A 24,463-nucleotide genomic window follows, 5' to 3' on the forward strand; every position below is an offset into this window, starting at 1 on the left:
AAATGCTCTATATCAAAAGCATAATTTTTGGGAAATATTGAACAATAAGTCAAGCATCTTTTGAGATTAGAGGGGAGGTAGCAATAATTCAATCTCAAAACAGGGAGAATCTCGCTATCACTTTTTTCCTCCCATATCTCGCTTTTCAAAATGCCATTCCAATTCTCATGAGATGATTTTATGTATAAGAGATTCCCAATGGCTTTCAAAGCCAAAGGCAGCCCTTTGCATTTTTTTACAGATTTTTCTACCGACTTCTTCAAGGTCGGTGTTTGCACAAAGAACATTTCCATCATGGAATGCATATTTGCTAAATAATGACCAACTATCTCCTTTCGATAACAGCTTCAATTGAAGTATATTAACAAAACGCATAGTTGAAGCAACTTTTCTCAATTGAAGTATATTAAGAGATTCCCAATTGTTTGTTTGTTCATTTGTCTGTTTCCAATTTGCAGTTCCAATTGCTGCCCCTAGAATCATGACTGAAGTGAGCAACAAAATCATCTTAGATGGTAGCACTAACTACGCTGATTGGAGAGATGATGTTTTGCTGCAGCTCGGTTGTATGGACTTGGATTATGCCTTGAGGTATGAAAAGCCTCCTAGGCGAGATGATGCCTCAAATGATAAGGAGGCAAAAGAAAGGTATGAATTATGGGAGCGGAGCAATCGCTTATCTCTTCTGCTTATACAACAAAGGATCACTAGAAGCATTAGGGGAGCAATCCCTAAATATGAGACAGCCAAAGGATACCTGGAAGCCTTGCACAAGCAGTTCAAGCTAATAGACAAACAGATGGGTGGTGCCATCATGTCTGAATTATGTGTCATGAGGCTTACAGGTATTGGTGGTGTAAGGCAACATATAATGAAAATGAGAGACCTAGCCTCTCAGTTGAAATCCTTTGAAATGGAACCTACCGAGCAGTTCCTAGTGCAATTGATCTTGAACTCACTTCCTGCTCAATATGATGCTTTCAAGGTCTCGTACAACACACATAAGGAGAAATGGTCAGTGGATAAACTGCTGTCCATGTGTGTTCAAGAAGAGACTAGATTGCTGATGAGTGGAAGGGGTGCACAAAAGGAGGCTCATTTAGCAGAAAGTTCCAAGGCTGACAGCAGAAGGGGAAAGAAAGAAAAGAAGGAGGAAAAGAAAAAGAAGAAAATCCCTGCTATTTCAGCTGTTAACAAAAGGAATGCCAGATGCTTCTTCTATAAGAAAAAGGGACACATGAGGGATGAGTGTCTTAAGAGGAAGGCATGGCTAGAAAAGAGAGGTATGTTTTCATCGTGTGTTACTTTTGAATCTAATTTTTCTAGGGTCAATAATGACACTTGGTGGATTGACACTGGTTCAATGATCCACATTTCGACTACCATGCAGGGCTTTCTAACCAGCAGGCCTCTACATCCCAATGAGGAAATAGTCCTTTCAGGCAGTAGGAGAGGAGATCCTGTGAAAGCTGTTGGGACTTTTCGCATAATTTTTTCAAATAACCGCGTTTTGGACCTTTATGAAGTTTTTTATGTTCCCTCTTATAAGGGGAATTTGATTTCCATGTCAAGACTGATTCCATTTGATTACTATTTAGTTCTTTCTAAGAAATTTATGATTTTGTCAGAAGACTCTGTTTTGATTGCGAACTTAGTTATGATTGATGGTTTATTTAAAATTGTTTTTGATTCTCCGCAATTTTTTTCTGTTACGCATGGTACTAAAAGAAGTGTCATTGATGAGAATTCTATTAGCCTGTGGCATAGGAGATTGGGACATATCTCCGGTGAAAGAATCAAAAGGTTAAGTAAAGATGGAATTCTTCCATCTTTAGACCATTCAGAGTTTGATTCTTGTGTGGACTGCATAAGAGGAACGCAGACCAACAAGTCACATAAAGGGGCCAAGAGAAGTTCTGAATTGCTAGAAATTATACACACGGATATTTGTTGCCCTGACTTGACTACGTATGGTCAAAAATATTTTATCACCTTTATTGATGATTACTTATGATACATGTATGTCAATATGCTTTATAATAAAAGTGAGGCACTAGATGCCTTTAAAGAATATAAAGCAGAAGTAGAAAAATAGATTGGGAAACCAATCAAGATTGTGAGATCAGATCGAGGTGGTGAGTATTATGGCAGGTACACCAGTGAAGGACAAGCACCTGGTCCATTTGCTGAATTTCTTCAAGAGAAAGGTATAGTAGCCCAATATACCATGCCTGGCTCACCTGACATGAATGGTGTAGCTGAAAGAAGAAATAGGACCTTATTGGATATGGTTAGGAGCATGCTGAGTAGCTCCAAACTTCCAACTTCCTTGTGGAAGGAAGCACTCAAGACAACCACTTACATATTAGACAGGGTTCCAACAAAGGTAGTGTCCAAAACATCCTTTGAAATCTAGAAAGGTTGGAAACCCAGTTTAAATCATTTCAGGGTATGGGGTTGTCCTGCTAAAGCAAGAGTGTACAATCCACAGGAAAAGAAACTGGACCCTAAGACCATTAGAGCTTAATTTGTAGGCTATGCAGAAAGGTCAAAAGGTTATAAGTTTTATTATCCTCCACCTTCTAAAAGATTTGTAGAATCTAGGAATGCCAAATTTCTTGAGAATGATGTGATTAGTGGGAGTGATTGTTCACAAGACAATCACATAGAGCAAACCACTAACACCAATTATGAGGGACCATCAATAGTTAATGACTCTCCCACTGTTGGAGTTGACATTGAACATGATGTAAATCCTGGAGCTCAAGTTGACAATGCTAGACAAGAGCAACACATACAAGCTAATCAAACTGTCACACAAGTGGAACCTCCACAAAATGTGATAGAGGATGTTCCTAGTCAGCAGCTTGAATCAACCCAAGAGGTTGAATTAAGGAGGTCAACTAGAGAAAGAAGACCGGCATTACCTAATGACTACATAGTGTACTTTGCTGAAATTGACTGTGATGTAAATGTTGAAAATGATCCGTTGACGTTTACTCAGGCCATGAAGACTGCGAACTCTAAATTATGGCATGATGCTATGATTGATGAAATCAATTCCATGGCAAACAATCATGTTTGGGAGCTTGTAGAGTTGCCTAGTGGGTTTAAGGCCATTGGCTATAAATGGGTTTACAAAACCAAAAGGGACTCACAAGGCAACATTGATAGATACAAGGCTAGGTTGGTTGCTAAGGATTTCACACAAGTGGAAGGAATCGACTACAGGGAAACTTTTTCACCTGTATCCAAGAAAGATTCATTCCGCATCATCATGGCATTGATTGCGTATTTTAATCTAGAGTTGCACCAAATGGATGTGAAGACTGCATTCCTCAATGGTGAATTGGAGGAAGAAGTCTATATGAAACAACCTAAGGGATTCGTTGCAGAAGGTAAAGAGCAGTTGGTATGCAAGCTAAAGAAATCAATATATGGTCTAAAACAGGCTTCACGGCAGTGGTACTTAAAGTTCCATGAAGTGATCACATCATTTGGTTTTGTTGAGAACATCATGGATGACTATATATACCACAAGGCTAGTGGGAGCAAGATCATATTCTTGATTTTGTATGTAGATGACATTTTGCTTGCTACAAATGATCTGGGACTATTGCGTGAGGTGAAACAGTTTCTATTCAAGAGTTTTGACATAAAAGACATGGGTGAGGCATCTTATGTCATTGGCATAAAGATTCATAGAGATAGAACCCAGGGTCTTGTAGGCTTATCTCAAGAAGCTTACATTAGCAAGATTCTTGAACGATTTAGAATAAAAAATTGTTCATCTAACATAGCTCCTATTGAAAAGGAAGATAAATTTAGTTCAGATCAATGTCCCAAAATCGAGCTTGAAAGAAGACATATGGAAAAGGTCCCATATGCCTCAGCAGTAGGAAGCTTGATGTATACACAGGTTTGTACAAGACCTGACATCGCTTTTGCTGTGGGTATGTTGGGGAGATATCAAAGTGATCCTGGGGAAGCACATTGGACAGCTGCAAAGAAGGTGTTCAGATACCTACAAGGTACTAAACACTACATGCTCACATATAGAAGAACAGACAATTTGGAAGTAATTGGGTACTCAGATTCAGATCTTGGAGGATGTGTGGATACAAATAAATCTACAACCGGTTACATCTTCCTATTAGCAGGAGGAGCTATATCATGGAAAAGTGCAAAGCAAACGCTAACAGCTCCTTCTACTGGTGATGCTGAGTACATTGCATGTTTTGAGACAAGTTCACAAGCAATCTAGATAAAGAATTTCATTGCTGGGTTCAAGATTGTGGACTCAATCTGTAGGCCAATAAGAATGTACTGTGATAACGCAGCTGCGGTGGCCATAGCAAATAACAAAAGGAATAAAAGTCGAAGCAAATTTGTCGAACTTAAATTCCTATGGCTAAAAGAAAGAGTTCAGGATGGCCAAGTTTCGGTTGAACGCATCAGTACAAATGATATGCTAGCTGATCCTTTGACGAAAGGGTTGAAACCGAATGTTTTCGTTTCACATGTACCTCACATGGGACTTCGTCCTTCATTTGACTAGTTGAGGTATGAGCAATGAAATCAAATTTTTGGTTTATCATTTCTTGTTTGAGATTGTATACATTTGTCATATTGAAATTGATAAACATTGAGACTGGAACTGAATAAACATTGAGTTTATTCATAAAGTGATACCCATTAAGTAAGGATGTTGCTTGTAATGTATGGAAGGTAATACTTGATAAAAGAGGACTTATTGCCATGATTCTTGTAGTATGTCCTTAGTTAATCTTGACTGGGCAATGGCATTGAGTATACGGGCCAAGTGGGAGAATGTGAGATATTTATTATTAATATATAACTATTTAGATATTATTAGGATAATTAATAAATATTTCTGAGTGTGGCCCGTAGTCATTTTGGGCCCAGTCCAAGATAGGTAATTGACTCAATTAATTAAAGTTAGTTTCTAATGGTGAAAATAACATACGGTACATTGAGTCAGGAGCGAAACCCTAATCTCTCTGCTCACTTTTGAGGGTTCCCCACTGGTGACGGCTACATCCCATTCGCCATCACTGTGCCCAATCACCAGCTGGAAGATTCCCTGCATTCCTTCTTACTCTAATTGTGTTCTTTAATCCACATCTTGTCATTATTCAAATCGAGTTCTACATCAAATCAACTGAGCTAATGGCGAGAGGTATTTATAAGTCTTCTGTTGTAACTCCTTTGAGTATCACATACATATATGTATATAATCTGGATTGTTTGAGTAATATATGTATATATATGTTGTTTGCTAACAAACAGCACCATCTTCAACTTATTGAGCAGTGTCTGGTTCAATTTTGGTTTTTTGAAGAAGTCCAGAACATCCTAAGAAGCCAGCCAATCGAAAGCCACTTGAATAAAAGCAGAAAGAAAAGCACCACCAACCAAAGCTCCCGCCATAGATGAAGTTGTTGAGCTTCTGCAAATGCAAAACCAAAAAAATTGCAGAAGTGGCAAAGTTTATTGCAATGCAAGCATTGGCAGTGTGTGACTAAGATTTAGAAGCAGTAGTGGGAATGTTTACGGCAAAGGCCTAGTGGGTTGGCGATGGTGGTTGAAAAAAGGTTTATTTTTATCACACTAGCAGGGTGTCACTAAGAACTAAACGGAGAAGCAGCAGCGGCTATTGCAAAGGCATAGTGGGTTGGAAAATGGTTTATTTTTATCATACTGGCATTATTATACTCTTGGGCTTAATACACTACCTAATTATTGATTTTAGTTTTCAGTTCTAAATATAATATAAGATCTATTTTTTATATTTATCAATTTTTTTTTAAATTATCCGTACTGATACTTCTTAAACCATAATCAAATAGGAGAAAGAAAGAAGATATTGAAAAAAATAATTATAATATTTTATGAAAAACATATCATATTTTTTTATTATTAACTAACTTATCAAATTTTTTAAATTAATTAAATAAATCTTACGTTAAAAATGGGAGGGACTGTTATTATATTTCTTTGACATTGTAAAGTCTTATGGAGATTGTGCTTAACACCAAAACGATGGTGCATTGTGCTTTACAGCTCAAAGGAGATTCGTCGCCTCTTATACGCTGAAGTATGGTTTTTTTTTAAAAAAAAATTTTGTTTTATTTGGTGAGCCAAAAATAAGCTTGTTTTATTTTTTTTTGTTAATGAAATGAATATTTGATACTCCTCATATGGATAAAGTATATTTTAAGTCTGTTAATTTTATACAAGGTTTCAGTTTTAGTTCCTTAACTTAAATATATTTTTAGTCTTTTAACTTGAAAACCATTTGCTTTAAATGATTATTTTTTATAACAATATTGGCTATTTTAAAAATTAAACTTGACACGTTAACATTTAAAAATGTTTTATTAACATTTGAGATCTCATTATCCATTTTCATAATAAATAGATGTTAAATATGATACATGGCAACTCTACAATAGTGCAATTGTAATTCATTTTTATAACAAGAGATATTAGTGTGTGTATTTGCAAAAATAGAAATGGATTATAATTATTTTAAACAGAAAAATATGTATTTTTTTAATAAAGATGTAATTTATTTTTAAAAAAATTAGATAAGTTAAATTTTAGAGATTCGTTACATTCTTATGGGATTTGAGATGTATTTTTGTAACGTTACCAATTAGTTGGTATGTCATGTTATCAAGGTTCATCAAGCTTAAAACAAATATTCTTTGCTTGTTTAAAGCTAAGATTTACAGGCACTTATAAGTATATTTACATAAATCGAGATATTTTTTTATATACTTATTTCATATTCTGTAAATTACATTTTAAGCCATTTTAAACAAGCATGCAAGCCATTCTTCTTCTTCATAATGTCCACTTTAGAGGATACATAGCTCAGGCTTCTATATTCTATAAAGTGGACATATATGTTGCCAATCAATATTTCTTATCACAGTTTACTAATTTTAGTTTCAATTCAGTTTTCTTCTTATGAGTTAGTGTATTTTCATTTTTCCTTTTATTTAAAGGAAAAAAAATTACAATCCAAATAGATGGTTGTACATTTGTCTTAGGGCAAACTTTGATCTTCTAGTATATGTATACATATATGTCTCAAAATCTTCTATGAATTTGAAGTGTGAACTTGATAGGCCTAAAAGGATTAAGGTGTAATTTTAACAATAAAGTTTTTTCACTAAGAGTATCTAGCACTATTAAGTTTTGATGGGTGCAAAATTATACACAATTTTTAAAAAACAGGGCAATTTTACCACTACGTTAACTATATCAAACGTCTGTCACCTTTTAGTTTGGTGGGTCCCACATTTGTACACGTTTCCTCTGCTTTCCCCTTCCCTTTGCCTCTATCTCTCCCTTGTCTCTCTCCAACTCTCTCTCTCTATCTCTCCCGTCCCCTGATGCACTTGTTTTTCTTATTTTCTATCTTTCCATCTCCTGTCTCCCTCCCAACTTTCTTGTCCAATAACAACAGATGCCAAGCAGTCAAAACAAATCCCAACCATAAACAATTTTTAATGGTCTTCCTCACACCAAATACAAAACATAGGACTCTCTTTCACAGAAGGAAATTTCTCTCAATAAAGAACGCAATTTAGGTCCTTTTCAACTTACCCAGCACGTCCTCTACAACTTGGAGCTTAATGAATGAAGCTAATTAATTCAAGAATTATGGCAGTCCAGGCAAATTAATTCCAAACAATTGGAGGCCTAACCATCTTTCTAAAAACTATCCTTTGATCATTCCTTCCAACTGCATCAACCAAGCTGATTCCGTTGACTTTTCTCCCTCGTCTCATCAAACAAGCTCAATAAAATGTGGTCAGCTGCCTCCCAACTGGTCAGACCACATAGCATCTCATTTCCTTGCCTTGCCTTCTTTGTTCGCAAAGTCGATGGCCTCCAATGTCGATGCCTCTGTCTTCTTTTCAGATCCATCAAATACAATAGTACACACTCTCCCCCCTCAAGGTTCTCATGGAGAACAATCATTTGGTTCTTGAATTCTAAGTTGCCATTGCCGAAGGAAGAGGAGAAGAATTTGCAAAGGGGAGAGAGAGAGAGAGAGAATTGAGTCTGATGTGTTTTGGGGGGGAGGAATTGATGCAAAGAGAAGGAGGAGGAGAGATAAAATTTAAAAGGGTGATGTGTAATGTTTTTAGTGGAAGGATTATGCTAAGCCAGACACATAGTGGGACCAACTCAAAAAAAGAAATAGTCGTCTAGACTTGTTAATAGAAGTGTTGAAATTGCTACATATTTTAAAGTTTGTGTATAATTTTGCACCCTTCAAAACTTAATGGTGCCAGATGCTCTTAGCGAAAAACTTTATTATTAAAACTGCACATTAACCCAAAAGGTATTTGCAAGTTTCAAATGAACCATATTCATAAGACTATCTTTTCCAAAATCCAAGTGCGGTAACAACAATTTGCCATTCTTTGCAAATAAGATGAGTCATCAGTCATCAACAACAACAAAATTCTGTTTATATGATCTTCTGCAAGGCAACAAGTATTACCATGAAGATAGGAGAAATAATAAAGGGTAGTTAGACTTGTTTTCTATAAAAGCATCAAAATAATTATGGTAGCCTGTGTTCAATGAAAATGGAGATCCTGTTGTCACCTTCATTTCCCCAGCTTGCCAGGTTTTAAGATTTAACCCATCATGCATGGCAACAAGTATATGAAAACAAATGGTCTCCTATTTTTATGCTAGGCTTAGGCAGAGAAGTCAGAGAATGTTAATATGCGCATTGTCAAATATTATTTAATTATAACCTTTCTTGGAATTTGAATCAAGCCCAGGGGATTCACCACACATGGATCCTCTCTTGAACCCTAGCTATTATCGTCAATTATAAACCTGATAACTTATTGATCCTAAAGCTCTTTAGAGGATTCTACTTTTCTCATTTCATGTCCATGACCTATTGCTGTTGGTTTTGCTTCATGTTCCTCTACATTGGTGTAGATTTCGATAAAATCCACTTCTGCATCATCACATGCAGAATTGTCGTCATTGACAATCTGCTCAATACCAAAAATTTTCTTTTGAAGGGCACCTTTAATCTTTGAAGGCTTAGTCTTGCTTCATGTTCATGCTCTTCTGGGTCTTAAAAATTACTTCTCCTTTCCCACAAGAAGCTCTTCAGTGGAGGCAAAGGAGCATGCTGATAACCATTAAGAGAGCAAATTGTACATGGGCAAACCTTGATTGAAGTTCTCTCTGACTTAGTAACCGGCGGATTAGGCATCGGGCATTTGGGTGACAAAGTACTTCAAAGTTGAAAAACGCGTAGTTCTCGATGCAAGCAGGGCTACTTCAAAGGATTTTCTTGGTCATTGTAATCTCAACTAAATTCCTAGTTATGACAGGCAGTTGAAATCTACTAGGACTACCATGAGATGGGAAAACGCAATATAACAAGAAATTCATATCCAATAGATAATTATGTGATATTATGCTATCACAAGTACTTGTAGATTTTTGGTATACAGTATCAGCATTTAGTGACCATGTAATTCTTAATATTCAAACTCTCTAGTTTTATTGGCCTTATATCGGAATTTTATCATTGTACAACAAATAAAAATCAATTGAAGTCCTCATCTGATGCGTTGTCAAAACTGCTATTTCATTTTGAACTTCTCAAATTTTGACAACTCCACCAACTTGTTCCACTTCCCACGGCTTAGATTATATCTCTTTGATGGTAAAGATTTTATTGTTTGAATGAAATCCATCAAGGCCTTGAGAAATCTTCCTTAAACCATAGGTAACATAACCTGTATTAAGGTCACCTGCCAAGTCCGTGTTTTATGCCTTTTTCCAATGTTCATGCTCCGAAGGAAGCTCGAGAGTGCTACTAATACGAAGAGGAATTCATGCCCAAATAAAATATTTGTCATAGTCGTGGTCGAAAACCAGAATCAATAAATGCTTGTATAGACATGCACCCACCGGTTGACTTAGGTGAATGAGAATTTAGGCAAATTCTGAATGAATTTTCTTTAAAGCTATAAATTAAAAATAAATATATAAGAGGAGTTGCTAAGTTGTTTTAAACAACTAATTACTCTGCTTTGAATGAATCACTTCATTATTAATACTATAATCTTGCATTCTGCTAGAATCGCGTGCGTGCGTGTATTTATATACTTAGTAAAATGCTGTGAATATCTCATTTGTAACAGTTTCATAGCGAAGTTGCAATCAATAAAATATTATTTTTAAAATGAAGTTCTTCTGGCAAAATGATTTATACAAGAGAAGTGCTTGAACATGAAGAGGAGATGAGGTAAGAAAATCAAACAGCATATAAAAATCTGGACACAAATTTGAAGTTTAATTGAGAAGGTAATCACGTTTTTACTATCCGCAAGGATGACACCAGTAAGCTATCTAAGCAGCAGCGATGCCCTTTAAGGCCTTCACACCCTAATGCAATCCCAAACAGCTAGAATTTTACTCAGGAAAGAAGGGAAGTTATTGCTTACAATATCTACTCAAAAACTCAACTTTTAAAAGAACATATACTGCAAGACCAATAGAAACTCAGAACGTGAAGAATATAGGTTTTCAGCAACATTGAAAGCACACCATCTTCTTGGCAATCTATTTCATGGGAGTTGTATTTTTGAATGAAAACTGAGTAATTGAAGGGCTATCTTGCTCTATCATGATATATCTTTAAGCAACGGATGTGCTATCTTGCTCCTGATGTTAAGGGAAAAGGAGGTGACCTTCATTAGAAATTGGACTATATGAGGAGAAGAGTCTTATGTTCAGTAGACACAATATGAGAGCTTGTCAAACAAAAGAAAAGTGAATCAGTCTCTGTTTGCATAATGCTCTTAAGATTTTTTCATTGGGATCTCAAAATGCATGGAATTCATTTAATGGACTCATGATATATTTTGTTTTTATAACTAACAAGTAAACATAACTATTTGAAAGATCTGGGATGTAGGGACATGCAAGAAAAATCTTATGCTTTGACACTCTAATAGTATCATGTTTATGTATCGGACTTATCCCTTTGGCATCACCCAAAAGAATAATAAAAAACAGTACATACATGACTATAAATGTATGTTATGTGTTTGTAAATTCTAGCATAAGGGTAGATAAGTTAGGTGCAATGCCGTTAGTTAGTTAACAAACTAGCCATTATTAATACAAACATCAAATATGTGTACTCCTATGATTGGGTAGAAATGCAAATCTCAGTCTATCTCGTCCCTTTGTTCTCTCTTTTATCTTCCTTCATTTCCACTCTTTCCCTCTTTCTCATACTTCCAATATTAAAGAAGTATAACAGTTGCAGTGTACCTTTGTGAAGCTGGTGCAATTTGTGGTTGATACAATCATCAAGTGCTCACTTTCAGACGATGTTCTGTCGATATGACCATCTAAAAACCTGCGTTACGCAATCTTTAGGATAGATAGTATGTATGAAGTACAATTGGTAATCAGCGAGTAAAAGATCAATGTAACCTGAATAAGAACAGCTCTACACACTAGAGTCTAGTCTGAACGGGCTCTGGAGTTTGGACTTGTTGCCCCATTAAACTCGCTTCTCCCAACTTTCAAATTCAACAGCAACGGAAACCAAGTTAATTTGGGTGAATTTCACCAACCAAAGCTCATGAACCACATCACAATCACTCTTTTTATTAAACAGTTGAGTTAAATTGAGTTTGGTTAAAAAGAGTTCATAATATTTAAGGACTAAATCCCTTTTACAAATAATAAATTTCTCTTAGATTGAAACTAGAACTAGAATTGCATCTTTTCATCTGCTTTTAGTAAAATTAAAAAAAAAATGTCGTATTGGGACACAACAAGATAATATGCTTGATAGGCAAATCATATTATTTCTTTTTGTTCAATTTTAAACCGAAGTTCTTCTCTAATGCATGATATAGGACCAATTGTTTCCTAATAAAATTTGAAGTGTATGACAGGAGAAAAAAGAGCTTATTATTTAAAGAAAATCATGTTCATTCTGCGCAGTGCTGCTATCTTTCATATCTACAAAAAGGAAAATAAAAATTCAAATAATCAAGTAAATCTATAAATAAATCGGTGCAAAAATAGAGGCACGTTTCTATGATTTGAAGTTCGAACAAAATCAACATGAGTATGGAAAAGTTGAGTAAAATTGAGTTTGGCTGACAAAAATTCATAAGATGTGATGACTAAAAAGATTTGATATCATAACAAGATTATATACAGAATAAACAAATGATATTATTTCTTGTGCGTCAAATTTTACGATGAATTTTTTCCTCTTAGGGCATGGTGTCAGACTCTTGTATGACAAACACAAAAACAGAGCTATTATTGGTATCTAAAAATATGGGAAACAATATACTCCATTAAACCTGGTCAAAATAATATATGATTTGAAATCTATGACAAGTGAATTATTTGCGAATTGTGAATCATTGGGCACATTCTTTGGATAACATTCAAATGCATGAATCTTTCAATCTAAAACAAATGGCCAAAAGAAAGGAAAATATGTTCATGATTTGACATTTAGAAAGGGACTAAATATATACCTAATGAGTGAACGGATAGCAGAAGAACTGATGCCATCATCAGTGAGAAGCTCACTTAAAGTTGCTACTGCATCATCTTCAGTGCTAACAAAAGGAATGCAAGAAACCTTTGCCCAATATTTTCCTTTCTGCCTTTGGATATGCTTTTTGAGCAAGGGATAGCCCCTGATCCTTAGTTGACAAAGGGAACCAGGCAAACCCTCCTTTGGAAAGTATTGGAGTTTAGGACAGCCACAAAATCCCAAGAGTTCCAAAGAGGTTAAGTGGCAAAGACCTTTGTGTTCCAATGATCTAAGATTGGGGCAGTTATGGAACAGAAGGCAAATAAGAGAAGGTGGAAGTAGTCCAATATCAGGAAGAGACTCATCATCTGTATCTCCAATATGTATGAAATGTAGTGATGTAAGGCTACCTAGATGCCATCCCATTCGAGAGGCTATGAGTTTCGGGCATTCTAAGACCTCAAGATATTTGAGATTTCATGGGAAACCTCCTCCTGAAAATGATTCCACTAGCGGACAGCATTTTATTAACAGATATGTGAGGGAGTAAAAGAGAATGTGCATGTTCTCTGGGAGCGATTTCAAATTCTTCAATGCAACAAAATTCTAGTTTGGGGGCCAAAAACCCTCCTTCAGGGAAAAATCCAAATTTAGGACACTTTCGTATGTACAAGCTTGTAAGAGAATAATGGTGCCCCTCTAAAACAGATATCATTTCAAGATTATTACAGTCAATCAACTTCAATGATTGAAGCTTTGGAAATAAATCTAGTGGAAACGACTTAAGAGAGTCACAGCTTCCTCTTATATCCATTTCAAGGACGAAGTTATGACAAGATCTCAATGGGAATTCTAGGTGAGGACAATCGAAAAACTTCAACTCTTCAAGGCTATAATTGGCAATGAAATTTTCAATTTTGTCACTGATAATAATTTTTCGAAGCATCCAGAAATCTCAAGGACTCTTAGAGCTGATGGAAGACTTTCCAATTGCTCGTTTCTGCAATCTTTTAGAACCAGTTTATCAAGAGATGAAACCATGGAATTGAAGACAAAAGCTTCTCACAATTGGAAATTACTAGCATCCTTAAAGAAGGAAGTTGTTGAGGAAGTTCCCCTTTCAATTTGGGACAATTTTCTACACTCAACTCTTGAAGATGAGGGAAAGTAAGAGACAAAATTTCACATTTCCATTCTTCCCAGGCCTTCATATCTCCAAACCTCAGGATTTCTAGGGATGAAGCATTAGAGCTATTTCCACAAAATTCTGGACCAATAGCTACTATGCTATGAAACCCTATAATTGACAATGACTTGAGAGATGGAAAGAGGCCAATTGATGGCAAGGATCTACAGTACTTGCAATGCCTTAGCTCTAGGGACACTAAATTGGACAACAAATGATTAGCAAGCCAATTTGGAAACTCGATAGCACCATAGTTTCCAATTGATAGCTTTTCCAAATTTTGATGAGGTTGGAAGTTCTCCAGCACATCCTTGTCATGGTGTGATTTTCTATTGTCTATGCACCATTCCAATGTTAACTCCTTAAGGTGTATCTTGCTTCTCAAATTGACTGCTAAAGCATGTGAGGGAGAAACTATATTCTGCAATTCCAAGATGGAAACTAATCCATGAAGATTAAGTCCTTCTAAATGTTTGATGTTTGTCTCTCCAGATTTGTCTATAATAAATGGTGACAGAACTTGAAGATTTTTCAATGTATCCAATTGCTTTGGCATCTCTCTCACCTGAGTTTCACGAAAATCAAGGTGACACAGATTTATGAGTTTATGAAAATTTGTTGGCAATTTTTCCAAAAGACGACAACGCCACAACTTTAATGTTTGCAAACGATGAAGTTGACATATTGAATCAGGCAACTTCCTTATTCTAGTTCCTGATAAGTCCAAATAACGTAGATGTTTCATATTTCCTATTGATTCAAGAATCTCCAAGATGATATGATCACACAAAGATAAAACTCGCATGCAAATAAACTTGGATGGCAAATCATTAATAACCTTGTGAGATATGAAGTGACTAATAGAGGTATAGCCTGTACTTCTATGACCCTGCATGAATAGAGGCAAGAATGTGCGCAACTTATTAGCCTAGTATGTAACCTCAAATCGTTTGGATGGATCAACATCGTTTCTCAAAAATGAAATATGCCGGGTCATTTTTGTCAAATTATTTACATCATCTACCTCCAACCTGTGGCTAAACTTTCCATATTCAACTTTTGCCATATCATTAATAAGGTCATGCATGACAAAACGGGTTTCATCTATTGTTGATCGTTGAAAAAGTGACCTCAACAACAGGTCATGAAAGAATTGTTCTCCTACTTCTCTCCCATCTTTGCTTTGATGAGCACATGTCAGAAAATTTTCTGCCATCCACAATTGAATTAAATGCTCCTTATCAAAATCATAATCTTTGGGAAATATTGAACAATAAGCAAAGCATCTTTTCAGATGAGAGGGCAGGTAGCAATAACTCAATCTCAAAGCAGGGAGAATCTTGCTATCCTTTTTTCCTCCCAAATCTCACTTTTCAAAATGCCATTCCACCTCTCATGAGATGATTCTGTGTACAAGAGGCTCCCAATGGCTTTTAAAGCTAAAGGCAGTCCTTTGCATTTTTTACTTATTTTTCCACCAATTTCTTCAAGGTCAGAGTTTGAACAAAGAATATTTCCATCATGGAAGGCATATTTGCTAAACAATGACCAACTATCTCCTTCCGATAAGGGCTTCAATGAAAGTATCTTAGTAGAACGCATGGTCGAAGCAACTTTTCCACTGCGAGTGGTTAGAAGAATTTTGCTTCCCAAAGCCCCATGATTAAATGGTGATTGCAAGGCCTCCCATAGCATATAATTTTCATTCCACATGTCGTCTAAAACAAGGAGAAATCTCTTTTGAGTTAGTTGTTGTTTCAATTTAATTTGAAGCATATTTAAATCATTAGTATCATACTTATATCTAGTGATTGCCTCATAAACTGTTCTTGTTACCCTCAACACATCGAACTCATCAGAGACACACACCCAAACTTTGAGGTTGAATCCATCCATCAGCCTTCTGTCATTATATACAAGCTGGGCAAGAGTAGTTTTACCCAGACCACCCATACCCACTATAGAAATCACAGATAGTTGGTTGTTATACTTTTCTGACATAAGCCATTCAATGATGGTTTCTTTGTCATCATCTCTACCATATATTCCGGCTTCATCCACTAAAGATGTAGTTGGCAATCTATCTGGTATAGCAGTTCTCAATCCAGCACGACTATCACGTTCATTCAATCTTAATATGTCCCTTTGAGATGCAAGATATTCTAGATTTTCAAGGACATTTTTCATCTTGGATTCAATTTCCTTCTCAAATGAACTAATGGGAGTACTAAAGAAGTTTCGTACCTTGCCAATAGCACTGGTTTGACTCTCTTGTTCAGCTTCCAGCTTGCGCTTGCACATTTCATAATCAATCTCATCCAGGACATCCTCAGCATCGAACACGGCATCTTTGACCAAATCAATCCACTCCTCCACCTTCGGATTGGTGATCTGCTTTTGCTCTGCATCGTCAACCACAGCGTCGATGGATAACAGCACCATCTTCAACTTATTGAGCAATGTCTGGTTCAATTTTGGTTTTTTGAAGAAGTCCAGAACATCCCGAGAAGCCAGCCTATCGAAAGCCACCTGAAGAAAAGCAGAAAGAAAAGCACCACCAACCAAAGCTCCCGCCATAGATGAAGTTGTTCTGCTTGTACACATGCAAAACGAAAAGAATGAGATGAAAATGCAGAAGTGGGAAAGGTTATTGCAATGCAAGGAAGGTGTGACTTTGTGGGTTTGGTGAGTGAAGCAAGAAAATGCGTTCAGCTTTCAGCCATAACCGTCAACCACGCCAGACAAGATTTGACTTTCAAGTTCCCAGTTCTGACTTCTAACGTCGGGTCACAAAAAAATAAAAAAATCTAACTATCAAATTCATTCCATTGTTTTGCTTTAAAAAAAAAAAAATCATTCCATTGGTTTTTTTTTTTGGCCAAACATTGTTTTATTTCTGTTTTTGATTGAATTCTGGAGACTCACTACATCCTCATAAGATAAGAGATATATCTTTACTAATTAAACTAATCTTTATTGACTATAAGAGTGTAATACCTTACTTTTATATATGAATTTATGTATAGATACATTATGATTCAATTAATTATATCTTCCCATAAATTATTCATAAATATTAAAAAAAAAAGGTTACACAGTTATTTGATCTCTCTTGGTTGAAAAATAAATTATAGTATTTTTAACTTATGAATAAGGAAGAATCCTACAAAAAGAAATTTGAAATTACTAAATCCCAAATCCGATTTGATAAAGACATCTTAATAAGTTTTGATAATACTAGACTTGTAAATAATAACATATTTTTGTTACAATTTCTTACTTAAAATTTAGTAATTTTCAGTTTTTTTTATTGGATGGTTAATCAAACTTATGTCACCTCAAAGGCATGAGCGCTACCAAAATACAGCGTTTCTTTAAATGTCATGTCATTTTTTATGAAGCACAAAATTACAAGCCTTCAATTAAGCTTCAAACAAATGCAAGCCATGTTTCTTCTTCTTATTGGGACCAAGAGTTTGCGAGTAGATGGTCTTACTCTTAAATACTGCCATCCAAATAGAAGGCTATACATTTGTATAGGGGGCAAACTTTGATCTTCCAAAACACACACATCTCTTAAAACCTTCTATGGATTTGAAGTGTGAAACTAACAGTCCTAATAGGCTTTTGCAAGTTCCAAATGAACCATATTCATAACACTATCATTTTTCAAGAACCAAGTGTGGTGGTAGCAAGTTTCTACCCTTCTCTGGGTTAATAAGATGAGTCATCAGTCATCATCAACATCAAATAAAAATTTATAGTAAGCTACGTTGTTCACAAGTTGCGAGCAACAATAACAAGTCTTATTTTATTGACTGGGGTAGATTACACAGTCACATTAGACCACTGAGACTTATTTCTTAAATTCCATGTAATTTAGAAGATATTACTTTACTTACACAACAGCACCAAAACCACTATAGGGGTAGATGACAGAAGTAGTTATGTATGGTTATGAGTAGTTTCAAGTATCAGCTGTAGCTTTTGCACAGATGAGGGTTAACACTATTTATTATTAAGTGTATCTATGTGACAGTGACACAAATGAATAACACACCGATTTCACTTTCTCTGGAACCTCACAGCTATGAAAGAAGACGAGGTGTGAGAGTGAACAGATGTCTATATTTATATACAAAAAAATTTGTTTAAATTCTCTTCCGCAAGGCAACAAGTATTACCATGAAGATAGGAGAAATAAGAAAGGGAAGATAGGGCAGACTTGATCCAGTGCCCTTTCTTGCCCATTGAGGTCTTCCTGTAAAGGGTAGTTAGACTTGTTTTCTATAAAAGCATCAAAATAATTCCGGTACCCTATGTTCAATGACAAAGGAGATCCTGTTGTTACCTTCGTTTCCCTAGCCTGCCAGGTTTTAAGATCTTCTTGCTTCATGTTCATGTTCTTCTGGGCCCTAAAAATACTTCTCCTTCCCGACTAGAAGCTCTTCAGTCGAGGCAAAGGAGCACGCGGAAGACCATTAAGAGAGCAAAATGTATCTAGGCAAACCTTAACTGAAGTTCTCTTTAACTCAGTAACCAGTGGATTAGGCATGGGGCATTTAGGAAACAGAGTTCTTCAAAGTTGAAAAACAGGTAGTTCTCAGTGCAAGCAGAGCTACTTTATAGGATTTTCTTGGTCATTGTGGTCAACTAAATTCCTAGTTATGACAGACAGTTAAAATCTACTAGCGGCCTGTTTGGTAAGGCATTGGCGGGAGTAACTTATAGGTGTAATAGTTCGGTTTGTAAATTTGAGAACACAAACTTTTGACAACCTGATTTATGTGTGAAAGTTGTTTTTTTTAAGCATGACTGTAAAAACACCTAAAACTTATATGTAATTATGTTATTCTTATGCTTCTTTTTATATATTTTTTATGCTTCCCAATCAATTTTTACTTATTTATTTTTAATATTCTCTTAAGTAAAAATAATTTTTAATAATTTTTATAATATTTAAAATTTTTAATAATATTTTTTATTATATATTTACATAGATTATGGAGAGTATATCATCCAATTAATTATGTAATATTATTTGGTTCAAAAATTTTCACATTACTATGATTTCTAATTTAAATATATTTTATTCATCAACTATAACTTTTCCCAATTATAATAATTTAAAATTATTATATTTTATAAATTCATTTTTAATCATTTTATATTATTTAATTGATCATTATACAAACTAAACTTACTTTTTGATCATAATCTAAATAACTTTTTTACTTTACAAACTAAGCTTCATCAAAGTCAATCTAAATATAAATCATATTACCCAATCTAACTTTTCTAAAAGTCAAATTGAAAATAAGTTACTTTTTCTACAACTAATCCAAACAGACATTAGGATTATCATGAGATGGGAAAACGCAATAGAACAAGAAACTCATATTCAGTAGATAATTATGTTATATTATGCTATCACAAGTACTTGCAGAATTCCGGTATACAGCATTAGCATTTAGTTATTAAGTAATTCTTAATATATAAGGGTCCATTTGGACTAGCAATAGAAAAAACAGCTTATTATCAATTTGATTTTTGAAAAAGTTAGATTGGGTAAAAATTAAATTAGGTGATGCGAATTGTGTTTGGATTGAATTTTATAAAAGTTAGTATGTAAAAATTAGATTGGATAAAAGGTTATTTGGATTATGATTGAATAAAAGTAAGTTTGGTTCGTAAAATTACCAAAATAAGTATGAGTTTTATTAGACAATAAAAAAATGAATTTACATAATACAATAAACTTGAATTAGAAAGTAGAGTTTGTAAAATTACCAAAATTAGTATGAGTTTTATTAAATAATGAAAAATGACTAAAAAATGAATTTACATAATACAATAAATTTAAATTATTTTAATATGAAGAATCGAACTTTCATAACTGAAATATATTTTAAAACATTAGAGATATCATAAAAAAATTATTGTAAATATAAAGTGAAACATAATTTCAATGGATAAAACATTTTTAAATTAAAATTCATGGTAATGTGACAAGCTTGAAATCATTGGTATAAGCCAAATTCACAAACCACTAGAAGGTTGTGTAGTTCTTTTTTGTTTGGTTTAATGAAAAGGAGTTTCTTATTACTCAAAAGATATGTACAAGTTTCAAAAGACCAAAAGAATTAGAAGAAGTCGGGAAACCAAAAGTGAGATTCAACCTGTATCTAGGTGACTAAACCTTTCATTAACAAAAACAGTATAATGAGTTAAGGCAATAGCTTCATTAACTGTACAAAGCGTTTCTTGTCCTTGTAATGGTTTGGGAAACGATGAAAAGAGCAATGTTAGAGGAGATAAACAGCTGAAAAGAAGGAGGACAGGGAATGCTTGTTTTTTTAAATCCCACTTTCTCCTCCCCTTTCATCAGAGCACTCATCATAACATCCAAAACAACAGTCTTTGCCTAATACTCATCCGGTCCTTATTATAAGACCCAATTTGACTTTTTATTTGGTCCTAATTATAAGACCCAATCCATTTTCTCTCTTATATTTATGCATTTTTTTCCAACATAATCCTTCTAATAATGATAGTTTTAGCCAATATACTTAATTAGCAAGGATATTTTAGGAATAACAACACTTATTTATTAGAAATAACCAACTTAACTTACTTCCTTAATCTCCTCAAATAAGTCAATTGGGTCTTATAATTAGGACCGGAGGAGTAGTTCAAATAGGTAAGAAAAATGGTATTGACACAAGTTTTAGACTCTTAGTTAATTGCGTGAAGTTCTACAATGAAACTCTTTTCTTTAATTAAAAAAAAAAAAGTAAATCAGACCAACATCATATGTATTGGTTAAACTGTTGAAACCAAAGATGTCACAGATGAACAATACCAACGACAGAGATCAGCCAAGAACAGAGGACCAAAAACATTAAACAAATTAGCAAAGGCACAGATGAACAACACAAACAACTCCGCATGGAAGGAACAATTAGATCGCATTGAAACTTTAGGGACTCCAACAGAAAGAGCAAGAAAAATTTTTTTTCTGCCAACCTATACCAGATTGGCGACAATGAAGGTTGACAACAGTAGATCGAAGAGTGTATTCCACTGGGAGGCCAAGATCTCCAAGCACAACTTACATGCAAAGGTCAGATAGCAGGTATCAGCTGGGAGACAGTGACTACAGATCAGACAAGGGAAAAGGTTTGGAGTGGCGATGAAGGAGTAACAGAAGGAGATGACCCTACACTAGACACAACGCGAGACAAAGCTCATGACGGCGAGGGAATAGAACTGATGGCCAAGATGCAACGAAGCTAATGGCGAGGACACAACGGAGTTGTGATGTCTAACGGCAGAGAAGAATGAGCGTGGGAGAGAACGAGAGCTTTGAGTGAATAATGAGGGAATAATAAGGGACGAGTGAAAGAAAAATGATGTGACAAGTAATTACTATTCTGACGGTCCACCAACCATAAGCATAATTTAAGTTCAAAAAGCATCTCAAAAACTTAAAGAAAATCGTGCTTTCAATACCCCTTTTGGCTCATAAGTCAGATGGGCTAAAAACTCATCCAAATAGACTCTAATTTTTTAAAAAGGCTTCAGTTGAAAATAAGAACTTATGGAGAGCCAAATAGGCTCAAAATCTGTAGCTTTATTCACCTTAAATTAGGATTTTACCACTGTACAAAAAGAAAATCAATTGAATTCCCCATCTGATATGTTGTGATAAAAACTGCTATTTCATTTTAAACTTGTCAAATTTTAACAACTCCACCATCTTGTTCCACTTCCCACGGCTTAGATTATATCTCTTTGATGGTAAAGATTAGAGTATTGTTTGAATGAAATCCATCAAGGCCTTGCGAAATCTTGCTTAAACCAACGGTAACATAATCAGTATTAGGATCACCAGCCAAGTCATTGTTTTATGCCTTTTTCTAATATTCGTGCTCCCAAGGAAGCTTGAGGGTGCTTCTAATAAGAAGAGGAATTCATGCCCAAATAAAATGTAATTCTCAGAGTCATGGTGGAAAACCAGAATCAATAAATGCTAGTATAGACATGTACCCACTGGTTGACTTAGATGAATGAGAAATTAGGCAAATTCTGAATGAATTTTCTCAAAGCTATAAATGAAAAATAATATATAACAGGAGTTGCTAAATCGTTTTAAACAACTAATTACTCTGCTTTGAATGAATCACTTCATTATTAATACTATAGTCTTGAATTCTGCTAGAATTGCGAGTATATATATACTTAGTTGAATGCTTTGAGTATCTCATGTGTAACAGAGTTTCATAGCGAAGCTGGAATCAATAAAATATTATTTTTAAAATAGAGTTCTTCCGGCAAACGATTTATGCAAGAAAAGTGCTTAAAGATGAAGAGCAGATGAAGTAAGAAGATGACACAGCACATAAAAATCTGGACACAAATTGAAAGTTTAATGAAGAAGGCAATCAGGTTTTTACTATCCGTAACGATGACACCAGTAAGCTATCTACAGCAACGATGCCATTGAAGGCCTTGACACCCTAATGCAATCCCAAACAGCTAGAATTTTACTCACGAAAGAAGGGAAGTTATTGCTTACAGTATCTACTCAAAAACTCATCTTTTAAAAGAACATATACTGCAAGACCAATAGAAACTTAGAATGTAAAGAATATAGGTTTTCAGCAGCATTGAAAGCACATCATCTTCTTGGCAATCTATTTCACGGGAGTTGTATTTCTGAATGACCACTGATCAGTTGGAGTGCTGTCTTGCTCTATCATGATATATCTTTAAGCAAGGGATGTGCTATCTTGCTCCTGATGTTAAGGGGAAAGGAGGGGGCCTTCATTAGAAATTGGACAATATGAGGAGAATAGTCACTTATGTTCACTGGACAAAATATGAGAGCCTGTCAGAGAAAAGAAAAGTGAATCAGTTTCTGTTTGCACAATGCCCTTAAGATTTTTTTCATTGGGATTTCAAAATGCATGGAACTCATGGATTCGTGACATATTTTGTTTTTATAACTAAAAAGTAAATATGACTTTTTGAAAGATCTGGGATGCAGGGACATGCAAGAAAAATCTTATGCTTCGACACTAATAGTATCATGTTTATTTATTGGACTTATCCCTTTGGCGTCACCCAAAAGAATTATAAAAAACAGTAGAAAATGCATGGCTAAAAGATTTGAAATAAAACAGGGGAAAAAATGACTTAATGGCATGCTTGAGTCAAGAAGAATAAAGCAGAAAGAAAGATTTGAGTTAGATTTGAAGTTGGGAAAATATTTAAATCAAATTCTCTCCCGTTCTTCTCAATCCAAACATACCCTTTTCACAATTCTTTTTTCAAGACACTCCAGTCCACGCCTACCAAATATTGGACATGTGACATATATGTCCAAGTTGTAAGAATTAGCAGTACACTTGTGGCTCTATTTAGATACTGACCATCTGTGGGCTTTCTTAAAAGGGGATTAAGAAATGTCGACTCTTGTGCTTGGAAATTCTTAGAAAAGCTCATTAGCCACTTTTTTCAGTGTTGTGTCTGATGGCTTCTTGAGTCCAGTTTGAGCAATTATGTTCTCTGCATACTCTTCTGTTGAATGAAGAACCCATCTTTCACTGTAAAGTAAACATGCCATTGGCAATCAATAAGTGATAGATTAATGGAAAATGATAGAAGATTAAACAAATATCTATGAGTAGAACGACCTGGCTTATTGCTGTCGCAATGAACCCACCTTAAAATGCCAGAATTCTTAATGAAGAAGCCTTTGGAGGGTATCTGAAAAATTTGAACTGCAAATTGAATTTATTTCTTAGAAGATTATCTTTAAGTATACATTCAAAAGACTAAATCAAGCCCTCATTTTATTTTAGTATGATTAACTATAATAATTAGACGGACACCTCCTATCTTCTCTACCAAGTTCAATTTTCAGTTTTGATAGCAAGCCACGTATACAGAAGGAAATAGAAAATGGCCAAGCCAAAACAAATCATGCAGTGAATAAGGAAATCAAACAACCCAAACAGATTTCATTCACTGTTAATGACAACTTCAAAGGTGTATAGCTACTATCATACTGGCTGCAAATGCCAGCATTACAGCAAAACATGGCCTAACAGGAGTATCACGCAACTTTGCTGACAACTTTGGCATCAAATTCATATCTGCATTCATCGCAAAAGTCAATCTGCCGCTATAGACCATAGAAATGCCACAGTAAGTATCATTTGACATAAAGTAGCCGCAGTTTAGATGCTAGGTTTTCACCTTTCAGAATACAAACACACACACATGACCAAACTAATTACATGGACGCCCCTCCGGTAGATTTAAATATAAAAATAGTCAATACGTAGTCCATTTGTCCAGCTCATCAATTTCATGTTGGTTCACCTACTAAACCATAAACTACCAAATTAATCTGATATTACTATTAGTTAATGTAAACGAATCTTTAATTCATCACAAAAATGTTGGGTAAAGAGTCTCTCCACTTTCCTTTCTCTCCATTTTCATTCACTTCCCATCTCAACCATTAAGATTGAAAGTTTAATAGTCCAGATTTCATTTTTTAGAAAATAATTTTATAAAATAATTTTTAGTATTTTTTTGAATTATTCTGGCTAAAATTTATTAGCTTTATTTTATTTTATTTATTTGTTGAAAATTTAACAGTTTATTTA

At 34.8% G+C, this 24,463-nt stretch overlaps 1 protein-coding gene and 1 long non-coding RNA gene across 2 annotated transcripts; both read right to left on the reverse strand.

Moving 5' to 3' along the window:
* Positions 1-11,379: 11,379 nt before the first annotated feature.
* Positions 11,380-12,709, reverse strand: LOC114745893 (uncharacterized). The gene is made up of 3 exons (XR_003740236.1): positions 12,597-12,709; positions 11,527-11,615; positions 11,380-11,449 (listed from the first exon to the last, which is right to left on the reverse strand). It is a non-coding gene; the product is annotated as an uncharacterized LOC114745893 (long non-coding RNA).
* A 2,398-nt stretch (positions 12,710-15,107) lies between these two features.
* LOC114745889 (putative disease resistance RPP13-like protein 1) lies at positions 15,108-16,361 on the reverse strand. Its single transcript, XM_028934062.1, has one exon. It carries the CDS (start codon positions 16,359-16,361, stop codon positions 15,108-15,110), a length of 1,254 nt encoding a protein of 417 aa, XP_028789895.1.
* Positions 16,362-24,463: the final 8,102 nt, after the last annotated feature.

Source organism: Neltuma alba, unplaced genomic scaffold (assembly GCF_004799145.2).
Source record: "Neltuma alba isolate B1F8T4 unplaced genomic scaffold, ASM479914v2 tig00004856_pilon, whole genome shotgun sequence".
In the NCBI taxonomy this organism is placed as follows: Eukaryota; Viridiplantae; Streptophyta; class Magnoliopsida; order Fabales; family Fabaceae; genus Neltuma; species Neltuma alba.

Excerpts from the sequence above, each read along its gene's own strand:
- LOC114745889 (XM_028934062.1), bottom strand. The coding sequence starts at position 16,361 with ATGGCGGGAGCTTTGGTTGGTGGTGCTTTTCTTTCTGCTTTTCTTCAG.